The following is a 14,513-nucleotide window of genomic DNA, read 5'->3' as shown; positions in this document are numbered from 1 at the left end:
TTGTTACTCGCCTTGCATTGACGTGAAGACACAACGAAGACCAGGTGAAGGTTATTGAATTAATTTTTATTTATATTAGACTCTTGAGTGTAAAAGGATGCCATTCGAAAGGAGCATTGATAACCATACAAACTCAATTCAAGGGGTTAACAAGGGCAGTTGGCAAGGACGAAGGGGGGGGGGGGGGGGTAATCAAATCTCCAACATACCAGACCATATATACACAAAACATCTTGTAGAGATCTCATAAACCCAGTGCTATACATGGTTATTATTGCTAGTTACGGTAGAGCTACTGCAGCACCAGTAGCAAGAATCATATTGCTATGTACCTGCTGTCATTGCATGGGGTTTGTAGTTCTCCACTCAACACTCAAGTGGCAGTAGAAGTTTTCAATTAAATCATTAAAACAGGGTCTTTGTAGCCCTCAAGTCTTTTTTTTTAAAGAGCACATGTTCATGATTATTCAGATATTATAGACAGTGAGATATACAGAATACCATGTGGTAATACAAGGAAAATACAGAATTGCCACCTATAAAAAAAAGTAATAATTAAAAAAAACATACCAAGTGAAGGAACTGCATTAACCATTCACAGAAAAAAAATGTGTCGTGTTGCTACGTGCCAGTGTTTTTCTACAACAATATTCATATAAAAACTTAAAAATAAATGGGTGGTACTGATACATTTAAGAATATAAAACTACAACGTAGCAACGTCAATACCATTCTGGTTTTCCTCACCACTGTTCACAGTTTACACAGTTTGGACAGACGAGGGGAAACGATGTAGACCAAGTCGACTTGGTTCGTATCTGTACAACCACCCTACCGGCATTTCCATTGTCGGTTATATCAACAGTCCGTTTCGACCTGTTTCTTTTAAGTGCTAACAATAATATTCAGTGCTACTGACGATACGCACTTTGAATTCACACCTAGCTTTCCTTTTATTTCGATTAGTTTCTTTTTCATTTAGGTAAAGTGTCCATTCATATGAAAACTAAACATATTTTTTTTTCTATACAATTCCTAACAAAAAAATAATAATCAACGTGAGTACAGGTTCCTCGAATGGGCGGGGTTGGGGTGTGATTGACCTCCGCCGTAACCAGTCAGCATGCTGGGAGAGTACTGTGCGCCCGGAACACAGCAGAGAGGGTGAGATGGTCCGAGGGGGAGAAAATGAAGCAGAGGACAACAAAATGTGTTATTCACAGGTGCTCAACTCCAGAGTGGAAGACAGCACATGTTTAGCTCACACTATCTTACCAACAAGACACAGCATTTCTTATGCAGAATATTAACCATTTTAAATATAGCAAAGAGAAGCGCAGCAGTAAATATTGCTGCTTCGCTTTATTATTTAGCTGTGTTAAATGGCCAGATAGTGAAAACAAAACATGAAAAGCTCCCAAATGTATGTTAGTAGCAGCGAGATATATGCAATCCACAGAGCAACGGGGGAAATGTGTAAATTGTCTGGTTTCTGCAGGTTTTTGAAGAGCAAAAGGCCGGCCCGCGGGGTCTCTCGAGGTCACCGTTCTAGTCCGATCGAGACTGATTGTTAACGCGAGCGTGTGCACTAACAGCGGCGACAATACAATGGCACAGATTGCGATGGCGTCACAAGTACAGAGGAACTCACAGAGGGGGGTGGGGACTGCCTGTCAGTCAGGGGTAGGCTCTCATAGCCAGGGTTGCCATTGGAGGAAACGTTTGGAGTCCTGTGCAGAGATAGAAAGAGACAAGGACACAAGAGAGAGAGAGGAAGAGGAGGCACGGAGGATGAAGGAGAGAGACAAATAGGGGTGAGACACGTTGAGAAAGACAGAAGGGACAAAGGGGAATGGGGGAGAATGGGAGGGCGGTGGGGTGACGGGTGCGAAGGATATGTACAGGAAAGAAGGAGAGAGAGAGAGAGAGCGGTTAGAAATATAGTGCGGAAAAAACAGCACTTAAAGAAAACTAGTAGGCATTAGTGTTAGTGGCACTCGAGCAAGGCACCGAGAGCACCAGCAGCAAGGATACAGCCCACTCCAGACTGAAGATGCATCTATACAATCATCTACAATTACATTTGAGATGGGTGTGATTTATCAGTCCCATTTCAGCTGGATGTGGTTTTCCTTTTGAATCTCATTATCCGAGTGATCAACCCCGGGAAGCTTTTAAAGCAATCCGGAGTGGATTCCATCTGAGAGGAGTGGACTGTATTTTTAGTGCTAGCCTGAGTTTCTGAGCCTTGACAGTGTGATTGAGTCAGTATCCTTGTGTTTTTGGTGTCAACATTAGATATGGGAACAGTCAAGATGCTCAGCTGGCACGAGATTGGGGAGTTAAATAGCCAACGATTCGGTTTCTCAGAGCTCTGACTAGGCTGGGAAACATCGGCGAGGGAGGAAATTTGAAAGTGAGAAACGGAGAACCCGAAAAAGGAGAATGAGGTATGTTGAAGAGCGACGGACAGATAACAGAGAAGTAACTAGAGAGACATGGACAACACGGTGAGGAGACAGATGAGAGTGATGCAGGGGGGGGGGGTGCCGTGGTCTTGTTTTTTTGGTGGCGTGGGACGGTTGGTTACCTATAGTCAACCTGAGCCTCACATCGCCGGAGGGTTTTTTTTTTACGAGCGCGGAGCCTCGTCAATGACACCCTCTCCCCGACACAGCAGTAGTCTACTGCTGCTCAGGAGACAGGACGCCATTTGAGACCAGAATCTGTGAGAATGACCGAGCGGGCCTACGTCGTCTGTCCGGTAACACTCGACAGACGGATAGACAGACACACAGACAGACAGACAGACCTCTGGAGTTGTGTCTGTTTCTCTGCCTACACTCTCGTCCACAATGACCTGTCTGTGTGTCTGTCTGCAATGCATGTGCTTAACCTGGCAGCTCTGTGGGCGCTATGCAAAGGTGTGTGAACCTAGCTGACTACTCTGCAGTAAAAGATAACTTGACAACATCAGTTATGGATATATGGTGAACATGCTGTTTGGGGGGAGGGCTGGGCTGGGTGGGGGGGGGGTCTTTGATTTCTTTTACCAAAAGGGACTATGTGTCTGCACAAAAGAATCGTCTTAAAAGTCGGTCTGTATGCGTTTAAGTGAGCTCTGTGTGCATCCTGGCCTGCATACAAATCCCGACAGAGAAGCACCAGCTTTGGGCCAAAGTGTGTCTGGGAGCAGCCTCCTCCTCCTCCTCCTCCTCCTCCTCCTGCAACTCATGGGACTCATGGGCCTGGTTCTGTCTGTCTGTCTGTCTGTGTGTCTGAGTGTCTGCGTTACTCACGGAAGGGGCGGTGCGCTAGAAAACGGGGGTGTCCACCCGGCCCCCGGGTAATTATAGAAGGGGGCCATGGCCCCTCGCTGAGACCCCGAGGCCGTCTGTCTACGTGCCTGATGGGAGGTGAAGGGGTCCTCACTCTCGCTGTCCGAGTCTTCGTACTCCTCTGATTCGCTGTCGACGTCCATGAAAGAGACAGAGAGGGGGGGGTAGAGGGTGAGGGGGGGGCATGTCAGTAAGAAAAACAACGAGTACCGCAATGCCTTTATGCCATATTCTCGTTAATCGCTGTTTTCTTTCATATAGTTCCTTTTTAAAGACATCTGACAAGACGTCTCCATGATCATTTCCGTCCCTATTCAAGTTCGACTCTAATATTGCTGACACAGATGCTTCAGATGGTAAAAGGGACGTATTCATCCACCGATGGTAAACACCTCACTGATGCACTATTCACAATCTTGGTGTTAGCTGATGATGGAGTGTAACTGGAGCCAACTACCTACTCCATATCCATCTCAGCAGATCCAACAAACCTATGGAGCAGCTTCCAAACCCTTCAGTATGCAAAAAAAAGTGTAAAGTAGAGTTGAGGAAAGCCAAACTGCATTGTACCCTTTTCAAGCATGCTGACTTTTCACTGGAAAATCTTTCGACATTGAATTCCAAGACGCTTCATATGCCATGCAGAAAATCTACCATTTCGTAATTGTGATGAGATCTCTGATGTTTTTCACATGACCTCTTATGAATGTAAGAACAGAAGAGTAAATGTCCTCCACGACTCAGTATGAGAAATTTGATTTGATGCTCAGATGAACTGAGCTCTTGTCTAGTTTATTATTCCATGCTTGCCAATTATGTAAGTGAGAATTTTCCATTTGTTTTTTTTCTAAAAATTGATAGCAACGACTGGCACCTTTCACCTTTGCACTACGTGGACATTTCCACACTCTCGGTCTCACCTGGGGAAGCTCCTCCAGGCGCCGGGCAGAGAGCAGAGGATGGCGGTGAAGGCCAGGGCGGAGAGGAAAGAGTACAGGGAGAGGTAGAGCAATCCCTCCATGCCATCGTAGCACAGGCCTTTCAAAGAGTCAATGTAGTCCTGAAATGAATGGATATATCAATGATTGGGAAGAATCAGTAATTCAGCAGTTGCTTTCCTGCCTGCACCCCTCAGGTTACCTTATTCAGACCTCTGCAGTTCAGCAGCGCCACCAACTGATGGAAGTTTCCCTCCGTGGAGTTGAGTATCTGCTGAACCTCCCTGAGGGACTTCTGCCGTGACGAACACATTTAGACAAAAAAGGATTTGAAAAATCCTCGAAAAGACGGCGGAGATGTTTTTCCTTAGGCTTCATGTCTGGACACCGGTGACCTGCATACCTCAGCTTTGGGGAACTGTGTGAGAGCGTTTCTGTCCAGGCTGGAGAGGTGCGTGTGAATGTTTGACAGTGCCCTCTGCGATTGGGTCAGCAGCTGCAGAGCAACAAGTCGGCAGGGTTAGCCGCCTTAAATTTGCATTCATTCTCAAACACGCCACTAATATTTTGAGCCAGCCGGCTATCCATCCGCAGAGCGAATCACTTAAGGGAAAAAGAAGCAGTAACAGCTGTCGCTTCTGTCCTCAAAATCATTTGTCCTTGAGCAAGTCTGACACGCGACCTGTTCACTTAAAATCAATCAGGGTAACAGTGTGTGCACGTAAGACATGTGGCCGACGGGAGGTCACATTACCTGCTGGAACGGACTGTTCATGCGCCGGCTGCAGGTCAGGTAATAGTCCAGCACGTCTGAATGGCCAGAAAAACACCAGTGCACAACAGATCAGTACATAATAGAAAAGCCTCGGGGACTTTGAACTCATTGCATTGGACTGTGCTGTGGAAATGGGAAACAACTTTGTTTGGAAAACGGGTTGATATTGCACCTGAGCTGGTCCCAGTGTTGAAGTGGGTGGAGTTGACCACAAACGTGTTTGTATCCGAGCAGAAGTCGCTGAGGGCCTGTCGGAGCAGAGGAGAGAGAGAGAGAGTGGAAGGGAAAACAGGGAAAAGACACAGCGGGAGAGAGACAGACGGATGAGGCGAGAGAAAAATGATCAGAAGGGAAAAGTTAGTAGAGACATTGACCAACTGACATACTTACCTCCGCGGATATCTGACAGCGGCCCACAATACGGTGGCAGATATCGATCCGCCTGCATCACATGCAGCCATCGACAAACCAGTCCTCCGCTCTGACGTCTACATTTTCCCTTTTCCATTAGCTCCTCACTCGTATCCCTCCCCTCTGTTGACCCCTTTTTCCAAATCATGCTGCCCTATGTATTTTCTTTTCTAGAGGATGCACTCAGCCACAAACTCCTGACCCCCAAACCCGATGTCGCCCCACCAGAAGAGGGAGCCAGAGAGCCACGCGCAGACTCTGGGACGGGATGAAGCGGGTCCGGCCCCCATTGTTACCCCGCCAGTGACCGCGGACAGAGCGGCTCTGTGTGGACACACAGGCCTCGGGACCGTCCCCCGCCAGCTCCGCATAACACTGGGTCTCTTAAAGTGGGCCGGCAGTGCAGAAAAACAGGCGCCATTGACCTTCCTCAAACAGCCCTCTCCTCTCCTCAGAGAGAACGACCAAAACATCAGAGGGGAAAACACGAAAGGGACACTCCTCTATCTGAGACGTAGATAAAAAGCCTCTGTGTGCTTTGTTCCTGATAAATGTGACAGCCTGGATTCATCGCACCGGGGTCATGTTCAGGCTGTAAAAGCGCAACATTGTCCAGCAGCATGTTTTGGGGATTTACTCGCTCTTCCATCTTCTTGCAGGCTCAGTCAGAACCCCCAAGGGGCCAAAGTCTTGCACCACTGACGGCGAGCTGATGGTCTACCCACTTTCTCACTTTGTCGTTCTCTCTCTCTCTCTCTTGAACTGATCTGGGAATGCACTCTTCCTCTCCCTTCCTCTGTCCTGTTGAAAGCGCTTCTCTCCGTCTTCCATCTTCACTTCTCGAGGCCAAACGCCCACACGCTTGCAGACCCACTTACACGACAAACACGCACTTTTAATGCACAAACGCAATTTGTTCACAAATTCGCTCTTCTGAACACGCGCATTGAATCTTTAATCTCTGCCCCATTTTCCTGCCTTTTTGGTCGCCTGCCACGACTGCAGCGTTCCATGGAATGCGGATCTTTTCACAGTTCAACACAATGGGAACCAGAAATCACACACACACGCACACACACACACACACACACACACACATGCATTGCTTTGGCATTGTGCAACTCTCTCCCCCTCAGCTGGAGCCAGCTCATCCCTCCCATGACAGTCCCATTCACTCCCTACTCCTCCCGCGCTTCATCTCCCGCGCTCCCCTCCTCCAGCCTTGTGATCACCAGAGGGCGGCTCTTTTCTGGGTCTACTCACCACCACAGTGGCTGTCTCCAGGCCCAGGGAGCCCCAGCTCAGGAAGAGAGCCAGCCACGCCAGCACGGTCATCCTGTGGAGGGGAAGAGCAAGTATTCTTCAGCCAAGATGATGCTGCCCCCCCTCCCCCTTCCGGCCATCAATCCAACGGTCTGAGTGGTGACAGTGTGTGAGTCTGTGTGTACTCACAGGATGAGCAGCCAGCGGGCCTGCTTGGCCAGTCCCAGCAGGATGAACAGACACACGATGAGGTCCAGCAGGAGCAACAACACGTACGACAACCACCTGTAACAAAGACACACAAGCGCGACAAACAGACTGTTTGTAAGGAGGAACTTTTATTTTTATTTAATTCTACTGCCTTTACTTATATGTTATTCCTGTTTTCATCAAAGGTTTTAATGGAATATTTTTTTTAGATATTCAGAGTGGGTTTAAGCACTTTAATTTGAATGTTTTATTGATAAACATAGTTAACCTGGACCCTTCAACCCCTCCTCCATTTGCCACGGTCGGACTTAATTTGATGAACTGTGTTATTTAGAGGGTTGGAATATCACGAAACAAGAAATAAAGAATGGATTTAGTCAGAGAATGATTGTGATTGTGTACATCCAGTTTCACTTTTTATCTTCCGCCGGTAGATTTGAGATGGATGAGACGATCTGGAGGTCTTTGACTCTTAAGCTTGCCTCTGTGTATATTCTCCAGTTTTCACTTGACATCCTAGCCGGGATGTTCTTGCTGATGTGTGAAATTGGCAGCGCTCGTTTCATCACATTTTCACCCCTGTACTTTTTTTTCTCCATTTTTCCATGAATTAAAACTACTTAACTGTAGTTACTACTTTATTTAACTAAACAGAATGAGACATTCCCTTGATATGTGCCTGAGTCAGCGTTGTCTGCAGACACGGGACTCCACTCCATGAGTGAAGGGGTGAAGTGAGGTCGAGGTTGAACCTCACTTCACCCCTTCACTGTTTAAAGGGAGGGGTGAATTACATTCTTTGTCTTTCCTCTGTGTAGTTAGTTTATGGGAAGCAGTGCTTCCATGACGTTATTCTTATGCAATATAAAAGCATCCCAGTGACCTATTATGAGCCAGAACATTTGGTCCCCTTTGAAAAAAAAAACCACAGCCAAGTTGGGCCTCAACGCTGTCAAAGATGTTGATAAACAGCGTGTGTGGATTATTGTGGAATTGATCCGGGTGGTGCATGGTCCCACAAATCTGCTTAATTACTTCATTTACTGGAAGCTTCATTAACAGGTTGCTATGTAAAGCAGTTACATGCAATACATAAGTATTGAATCCTTTTTTAAATGACATTTTACTCTAATACGCATAAAATATGCATCAATGAAAGTTAATTGGTTATATTTTAGCTCCTGCGTCTGCTCTACAGATTGCAATCAGTAACACATGCGAATATTGAAGGTATTCTATGTGTTTGCAGCCACAACTTTAAACTACTGCGTTGTAAAATGAAAGGATCAGACAAAGTGGATCGTGAGTTTTTGTAAACAAAAAGAACAAGAATCCAGATTATTTTATAAGACAAAAGTATTGCGACACCCATGGTTTCATCTATGGTCTCAGATCTACGTTCAGATGCAGATCCGGACTCCTCACCTGTAGTCCTCGTTGACCATGAGCGTGTTGGCCGCCCAGCCAGGTGAGAAGGGGCTGGGCATCAGGCCGCCGGCAGGCACCACTGTGGGGGCCACGGAGGGGGGTACTGGGGTTAGAGGCGTGATGGACGCCCCGCCGACGCTGTCATTGGCCAGGCCTGCGTCCGCGCTTGACCGGACCATGGAGATGGAGGAGAGGAGGTTGATCACGTTCTCCGACAACCTGCGGCAGTTCCGCGTCGACGCCAGGAAGGGTTTGCTGCCGGTGAAGAGCTCCTCCATGGAGGTCAGGGGGCCCGAGACGGACAGCTGCAGCCCGGAAACTGTGTCGGAAATCTTGGGAGGTGGGGGAAGACAAAATGTGAGTGGCAAATGTCAATGTGAACGTCAAATACAAATATGAAAGACGTATCTTTTTTTAAATTCAAAATTACATAAATAAGTTTGAGAAGATTGATATTTGTTATCTTTTCAATGTATTTCCAATTCAGCTTCCCTACATGTTTGTTTTACATTGATTACAACATTACAACAAAAAAGAATGAAAATTAAATATTAAATTCCTCAATTATTGGTTTTTTAGTCACAAGATCCTCAGCAGCAGAGAAAAATGAAGAACAGACATTTGTTTTCTTATCTGCATAGCAAGCGATGACTAAAAGTGCTGACTTATCCTCATTCATTAACTCATGACCTCCCCCCTTTCCTCCCCCACTCACTCAGTAGTTCATCATCTGTATTTATTTCCGCTGACCTGAATCCTCGACAGTAGGAGGACGTTTAGTGTGACACATAAACTGCTGTCTGACCGAAGGGAAATCAATGAAAAACAAAGGGTTTTTATCTGATTGGTCTGTCTGCAGATCACATGTGACCATGAGGATGCACCCCCCCCTCTCCCCCCTCCCACACACGCACACACACAGACACACACACACACCAACGCAGATTACAGTTTACTTGTGGAACTGCAACACTCACCAGCAGATCGATGGAAGCTAGCGTATAATTGGCCGTGAGAAGAGACGAGGTCAACTGATACATCCCATCATTAGCCTCGCTGTTGCCATAGAAACCAATGCCTATGGCAACACTGCAAAAGGAGGGTGGGGGGGGAAGAAAACATGACAACATTGTATGTTAAATCTAATGTTTAATTCAGTGTGTACATTTTAAATGAATGTGAAACAAGAAGATGGAGATGGAAAGGATGGGATATTGCTCTGGATGAGCATACCAACAGTGGAACGTAGGGGAAGCAATAAACAGATGATGGGAAAAACGGACACTTAGCACTCAAGCGTTAAGCTTCAGCAAGGAAAATGTTTGTAATGTTAAACAGAGCAGAGACATGTTTACACATCTTTCTGTTATTCAAATATTCAGATTAAGGCTTGGGCCAGATGTTCATCAAATCCCCTGAAACCCAAGAGGAATGGTATGACCCAATCTCCCACAAAGTATGTGACCCAGATTAGAAAGCAGGGGGGAAAGGAAGAGGAGGAATGTGCGTCTGTGTTTGTGTGCTTTGCATTTCAAGCTGCTAAATGTGGACACTGTCTAATGCGGCTGCATTTCAAATGTCTGTTTCTGTGCTGGTGACAAAAAGGCCACCATCTGGAGGAAAGGGTGTCACGTGAAATATTTCCAAGAGGTAAACTGTAGTGTTATTCTTTTCATCCTGTCTAGCACAGAAAGTTCTCATGTTGAGCATCAGGGGAGGAGAGGACTACACTACGGTCCATGAGGGGGAGACACCAACCACATCCACCTACTGCGTGTATATAATGACGTCGTTGTTTCAGCTGAAATCACATCATGTTCTGTCTTTGATGAGCTTTAATACAGCTCACAGCCGGGCCCGTAGCTTCCCCACCGTGACTTCCTCTTTACAAGAGTGTTTTGGACGGATGTCACGCAGCATTTCTGAATGAGGTCCATGCAGACTCAGAGCACTGACTTGATGACTGCATGATCACCAGATCTGAGGGGAACGCTGGCGGGTAAATGAGGCCGTACGGTCGGCGTGGGCGAGCTGAGATCATCACCCACACACACACACACAGCGTTGAGGAAACCGCCAATATCCACACAAAAGTGACACACAGAGGGCTTGCACAGGCCCGCGGTCGTTAAACGGTAACTTAACGGGACCGTCAGAGGTCAGCCGGGCCTCCTCTCCTCTCCAGTGACATTGGTAAGTGTGTGAGTGGCGACGCAGGAGGCGACAGCTCATGATTCACAGCCCTGTTCTTCTTCCAGTCAAAAGGACTGTGAAATGTTGAGAATTTCCAGCTTTTATTACTAAATACTTAAACTCCATGACATTTCCAAGGGAAATATTGTACTTTTTGCAGCATTTTTTAGAAAGCTACAGCTTTTAGTTACTTTTCAAGATTTTACCAGATGAGATAAGCACATGAAATGATTTACCCTGTAAAAAAAATAGCACATTTTCCCTCTTGCATGGAGTTAGATGAGAAGTGACGCCACTCTCGTGTCACTACGGTAAATATCAAGCTACATTTAGCTACTATTAGATTAGCATGAAGATTTGAATCAGACTAGAAATATTCATATCTTCTTCTAAAAATAGTTAGACAGAAAAGTATTGCCCTCTATCATGGAATACCAGCAACGTATACTGTAAGTGTCAAAAGTAATATTGTTGTACATGAATTATTAATACTAGATTATAATGAGGCCTCCTTCTCACCAGCACAGCGTGACGGACGCCACCGCCACCCACGTGACGCAGCAGATGCCCCGCCCCTTCTTCCCACTGTAACCGTGACCTGTGCTGGCATCTTCATCCTCCTCCTCCTCCTCTGATCCCTCGCTCCGGTCACCGCGGTGACAGCAGCAGTAGTGTATGAGGAAAGAGAGGACCACCAGGAGGGAGATGACCAGAGCGATGGCTGATAAACTGGACAAAACCAGCAGAGTCTGAGAAAAGACAGAAGAAAAGACAGGACGAGTCAGTGAATGTGGAAAAAAAAGAACTTTAATTCCATTTAGTGGAAAAACAGCAATGGTGAAGTACCAGCTAATCCTGTTAAATCCATAGCTTGTCATATGGTCCCGCCCCAAGTAGCAGGAGATGGTTATTAAAAATGTAGGACAATATCAATTTTGTGCTCCAAATAGGCAGAAGAATCAATGGTACGGACAGACGCTGCATGCAACAAACATTAACAAAGATGGGAATCCATTTGAGACCATCCATGTTGCAAAAGCTTTAACCCGTGAACCCCTGATCTGCTTCATGGGGAATATTTCTGTCACTAAGCCATATCAGATTGTGCTTTTGATCAGGCTCCATGTCACAAAGTCAACATTACTGAAATGCATTTTGTCCCAACACATATTTATAGTATTATCCCTCATCCATCTGCCCGTCCGTCACTCCTCCACTCCTCCACCTTCCCTCTACTGTATCTCACCTCCCGCTGTCCAAAGCCCCTCCCGCCGCTCCTCCCCCACCCTCTTTCCCCACGCTCCCTCTCTCTTTCTCTCCCCCACCATCCCTCTCTTTCTTCCTATCCACACCACTGAATCTCTATTAATAATCTGTGACCTACTTAAATACATTCTCCGCCACTCTCTCTCTCTCACTCCCACTCCAACCTCCCTCTCTGGGTTTCTCCCTCTCTGCCCGGTCCTCTGTTGGGCAACCTCCTCACATTACTCATTCCCTCTCCCCTTCCCTCACTCGCAGCACTTTCAGTCGCTTTTGTCTTTGTGTTCGCCTCCTTCTTTGTACCGCAGAGAAGTCACAAACATGCCACAGTGAGACACTGCTGGCTGGGGCGTTTTTTTATTATATGAGAGCCAGTTGGAGGAGAAGAAGGATGAATGCTTGTGTTTTCAAAAAGCAGAAAGTGCTACTGGACGACCCTGCTGAATCTTACACACTCCCTGAAACCGCGTACCATTAAATATCTCTGCTTCGCATGCACAGAGGCACAGGTGCAAGTGACAGTTTGAAAGAGCCCTGAAACATCTAAATCAAGGTAGAAAAAACGGTTAGATGTGAGCTGAGGGGCTCTTGGAGGGGACGAGTGCAATCTTCCCACTAATGATTAGGTCAAATCATTGACATGAAAAGCTTTTTTTAAAGGACTGCAAAGGCCGTCATGGCTCAGCAGATTGCAGCCACATTCAGGGCTTTATGGAGCAATTTAAAGTGTGATGTGGATCAAGTCGCTAACAGTCCATGGACTGTTAGCGACTTGAATTGAAATTTAATTTGTAATAATTAATTTTGTTAATTGAATTGAAATTTAGTGACTGCAGTCACTAAATTTGAGTACAGCACACGTGTAGAAATGGGGCGACAGGGCTGCAGATATCATGCGATGATCGGACAGGTACAGTGCAGCATGTGGCGCGGCTGGTATCCGTTACCTGCTGGTACTCCCAGCTGTCTGGGACAAAGACGTTGTCCTTCATCTCCATGGTGAGGTCCAGCCGGGGGAGGGCATGGCACAATCTCACCCACAGTGACGGGGTGTAGCTGGGCACCGTTGTCATGGCATTCATTTTCTACCGCAACTGGTCTCCCTTCTCCACCCTGCGGGAGGGAAGGAAGGGAGGATGAGAGCAGCTGGGACGTGAAGTAAGAGCAGAGGGGAAGGGAAGGAGGTAAGGAAGGGGGTAAGGAAGGGAGAAGGATTTCCTGAGCCAAGTGGACGGGGAGGTCACTGCGAGTTCTCTCCAGCTCCTCCGTCCCTGTACGTGATCACATGTTCTGAGTCAGGGTCAGAATGTCAGTAACAGTTATTTGAAACAGGCTCCTGGGAGGTTGAATCCAGTGTGTTTCCGCCTGTGACACTTCAGGTACTTCAGTGATCTAAGATCTTAACAAAATCCTTTCATAAGGTTAACTTTTATCAACTTTACATGGATTAAGAATCCAAACGGAAAATAGCCTCCTTTTAGCGAGCATGAAATGTCCTTAAAGCTCAAACAGTTCAATTATTTAATAAATAATTGAGCAAACATGTGAAGTACCTGCTGTTTCGAGCTAGTCTTGTTTTATCAGCTTGAGTTAAATACCTTTGGGTTTTGGACCATTGATTAAAAAAAGAAACAATCATTCCGTAGTAATTCTGGGCCGTGGACACTTCAGACATTTCATAGCACAAACAGCAGAGAATCAAAAGGGGATCCAAAGTTAAACGATCATTTCTCTTCGCAGCAGCCAGAGGGGTTTCGCCTTGAATCCAGATTACAGGACTGTAACAAATGGCTATTATTCAGACCTCTCTCGTAACCTCATGAAGGGTCTCTGCCATGGGAGCAGAATGGATTATATAGGCGATATATGGGCTCTTTACAGAAGACTTCCGGGCAGAGCGAATGCGGGGAAAGAACACTGTATAATACACCAGCAGGACCGCAACACACAACACGGCCTATTTGGCTGCATCATAAACCATGCTTACTAAAGCCGGCTAAGGGGGGAGAAAGTAGGGTAAATACAAAGGGCAAATCCGGTTAGCCAAAACATACACTGGAATACTCATTACAATGAAGGGCAAGGAGGGCGAGCCGAGCGCCTGGTCGGCTTCTGATGCCGGCTGTCCAGAGCAAGAGACCGTCAGCGCCTTAAAGAAAGGAGCGTTTCAAGAGAGCACAGAGACGACCGATCACAACAACGGCAGCCAGGCTCAAATACAAAGGGTTACACAACTCAAGCTCAATGCTGATATTATAGACACGTACAATTCGGCATTAGCGTTTTAAACGCAATACTGTCAGATAGATTATGAATTAAAGGCTTTTCTTTTCTTTTGACGCAGCTGTTACGCAACTTTCAATTTGCACAACATTCTACGCTGCTGAGGCCTTTTAGCATCCCGGTGTGTTTGTGCATTGTGGAGTTTAGATACAGCCACATGTCACAGTCAACTGCCGGACAACTTCCCATTCAGATTTGTGGCGTTTATAGCACAGAGCAAGTTAACAGCTCGTCCCAGTGGCCAGACAGGGCGGCTTTAAGCCCATTACAATAAGCCTGTTCACCTTAATGGTTCCAGCAGCCCAACTGTCACAAATCGAGTCGCGGCCAACACTCCATTTCCCTTATTAAAATTGTGCTGAACGTAATGGTTCACACGCAAACATGAGCGATGCATCTGTCCACCGCACA

General features: G+C 46.5%; 1 protein-coding gene across 6 annotated transcripts in view; it reads right to left on the bottom strand.

The window, feature by feature from the left end:
* Positions 1-51: 51 nt before the first annotated feature.
* Positions 52-14,513, bottom strand: part of ttyh1 (tweety family member 1) — a 16,865-nt gene continuing 2,403 nt past the window's right edge. The window contains exons 2-15 of one of the 6 annotated variants that reach the window (XM_040166158.2): positions 12,767-12,932; positions 11,076-11,305; positions 9,341-9,452; positions 8,361-8,695; positions 6,915-7,010; positions 6,726-6,798; positions 5,224-5,299; positions 5,031-5,086; positions 4,680-4,772; positions 4,479-4,571; positions 4,259-4,398; positions 3,407-3,467; positions 1,652-1,730; positions 52-1,137 (exon numbers count right to left, since the gene is read on the bottom strand). In XM_040166158.2, the coding sequence (XP_040022092.1) occupies positions 1,692-1,730; positions 3,407-3,467; positions 4,259-4,398; positions 4,479-4,571; positions 4,680-4,772; positions 5,031-5,086; positions 5,224-5,299; positions 6,726-6,798; positions 6,915-7,010; positions 8,361-8,695; positions 9,341-9,452; positions 11,076-11,305; positions 12,767-12,901 (1,539 nt within the window). In that variant the 5' untranslated portion in view covers positions 12,902-12,932 and the 3' untranslated portion in view covers positions 52-1,137; positions 1,652-1,691. Of the gene's footprint in view, positions 1,138-1,651; positions 1,731-3,299; positions 3,468-4,258; positions 4,399-4,478; positions 4,572-4,679; positions 4,773-5,030; positions 5,087-5,223; positions 5,300-6,725; positions 6,799-6,914; positions 7,011-8,360; positions 8,696-9,340; positions 9,453-11,075; positions 11,306-12,766; positions 12,966-14,513 lie in introns of all 6 variants that reach the window. The other 5 variants (XM_040166155.2, XM_040166156.2, XM_078094886.1 and 2 more) reach the window with 5 other exon arrangements.

The sequence above is a fragment of the Gasterosteus aculeatus genome, chromosome 20 (assembly GCF_964276395.1).
Source record: "Gasterosteus aculeatus chromosome 20, fGasAcu3.hap1.1, whole genome shotgun sequence".
NCBI lineage: Eukaryota > Metazoa > Chordata > Actinopteri > Perciformes > Gasterosteidae > Gasterosteus > Gasterosteus aculeatus.
The sequence above is the reverse complement of the archived record's forward strand: the minus strand, read 5'-3'. Positions and strand labels throughout refer to the sequence as shown.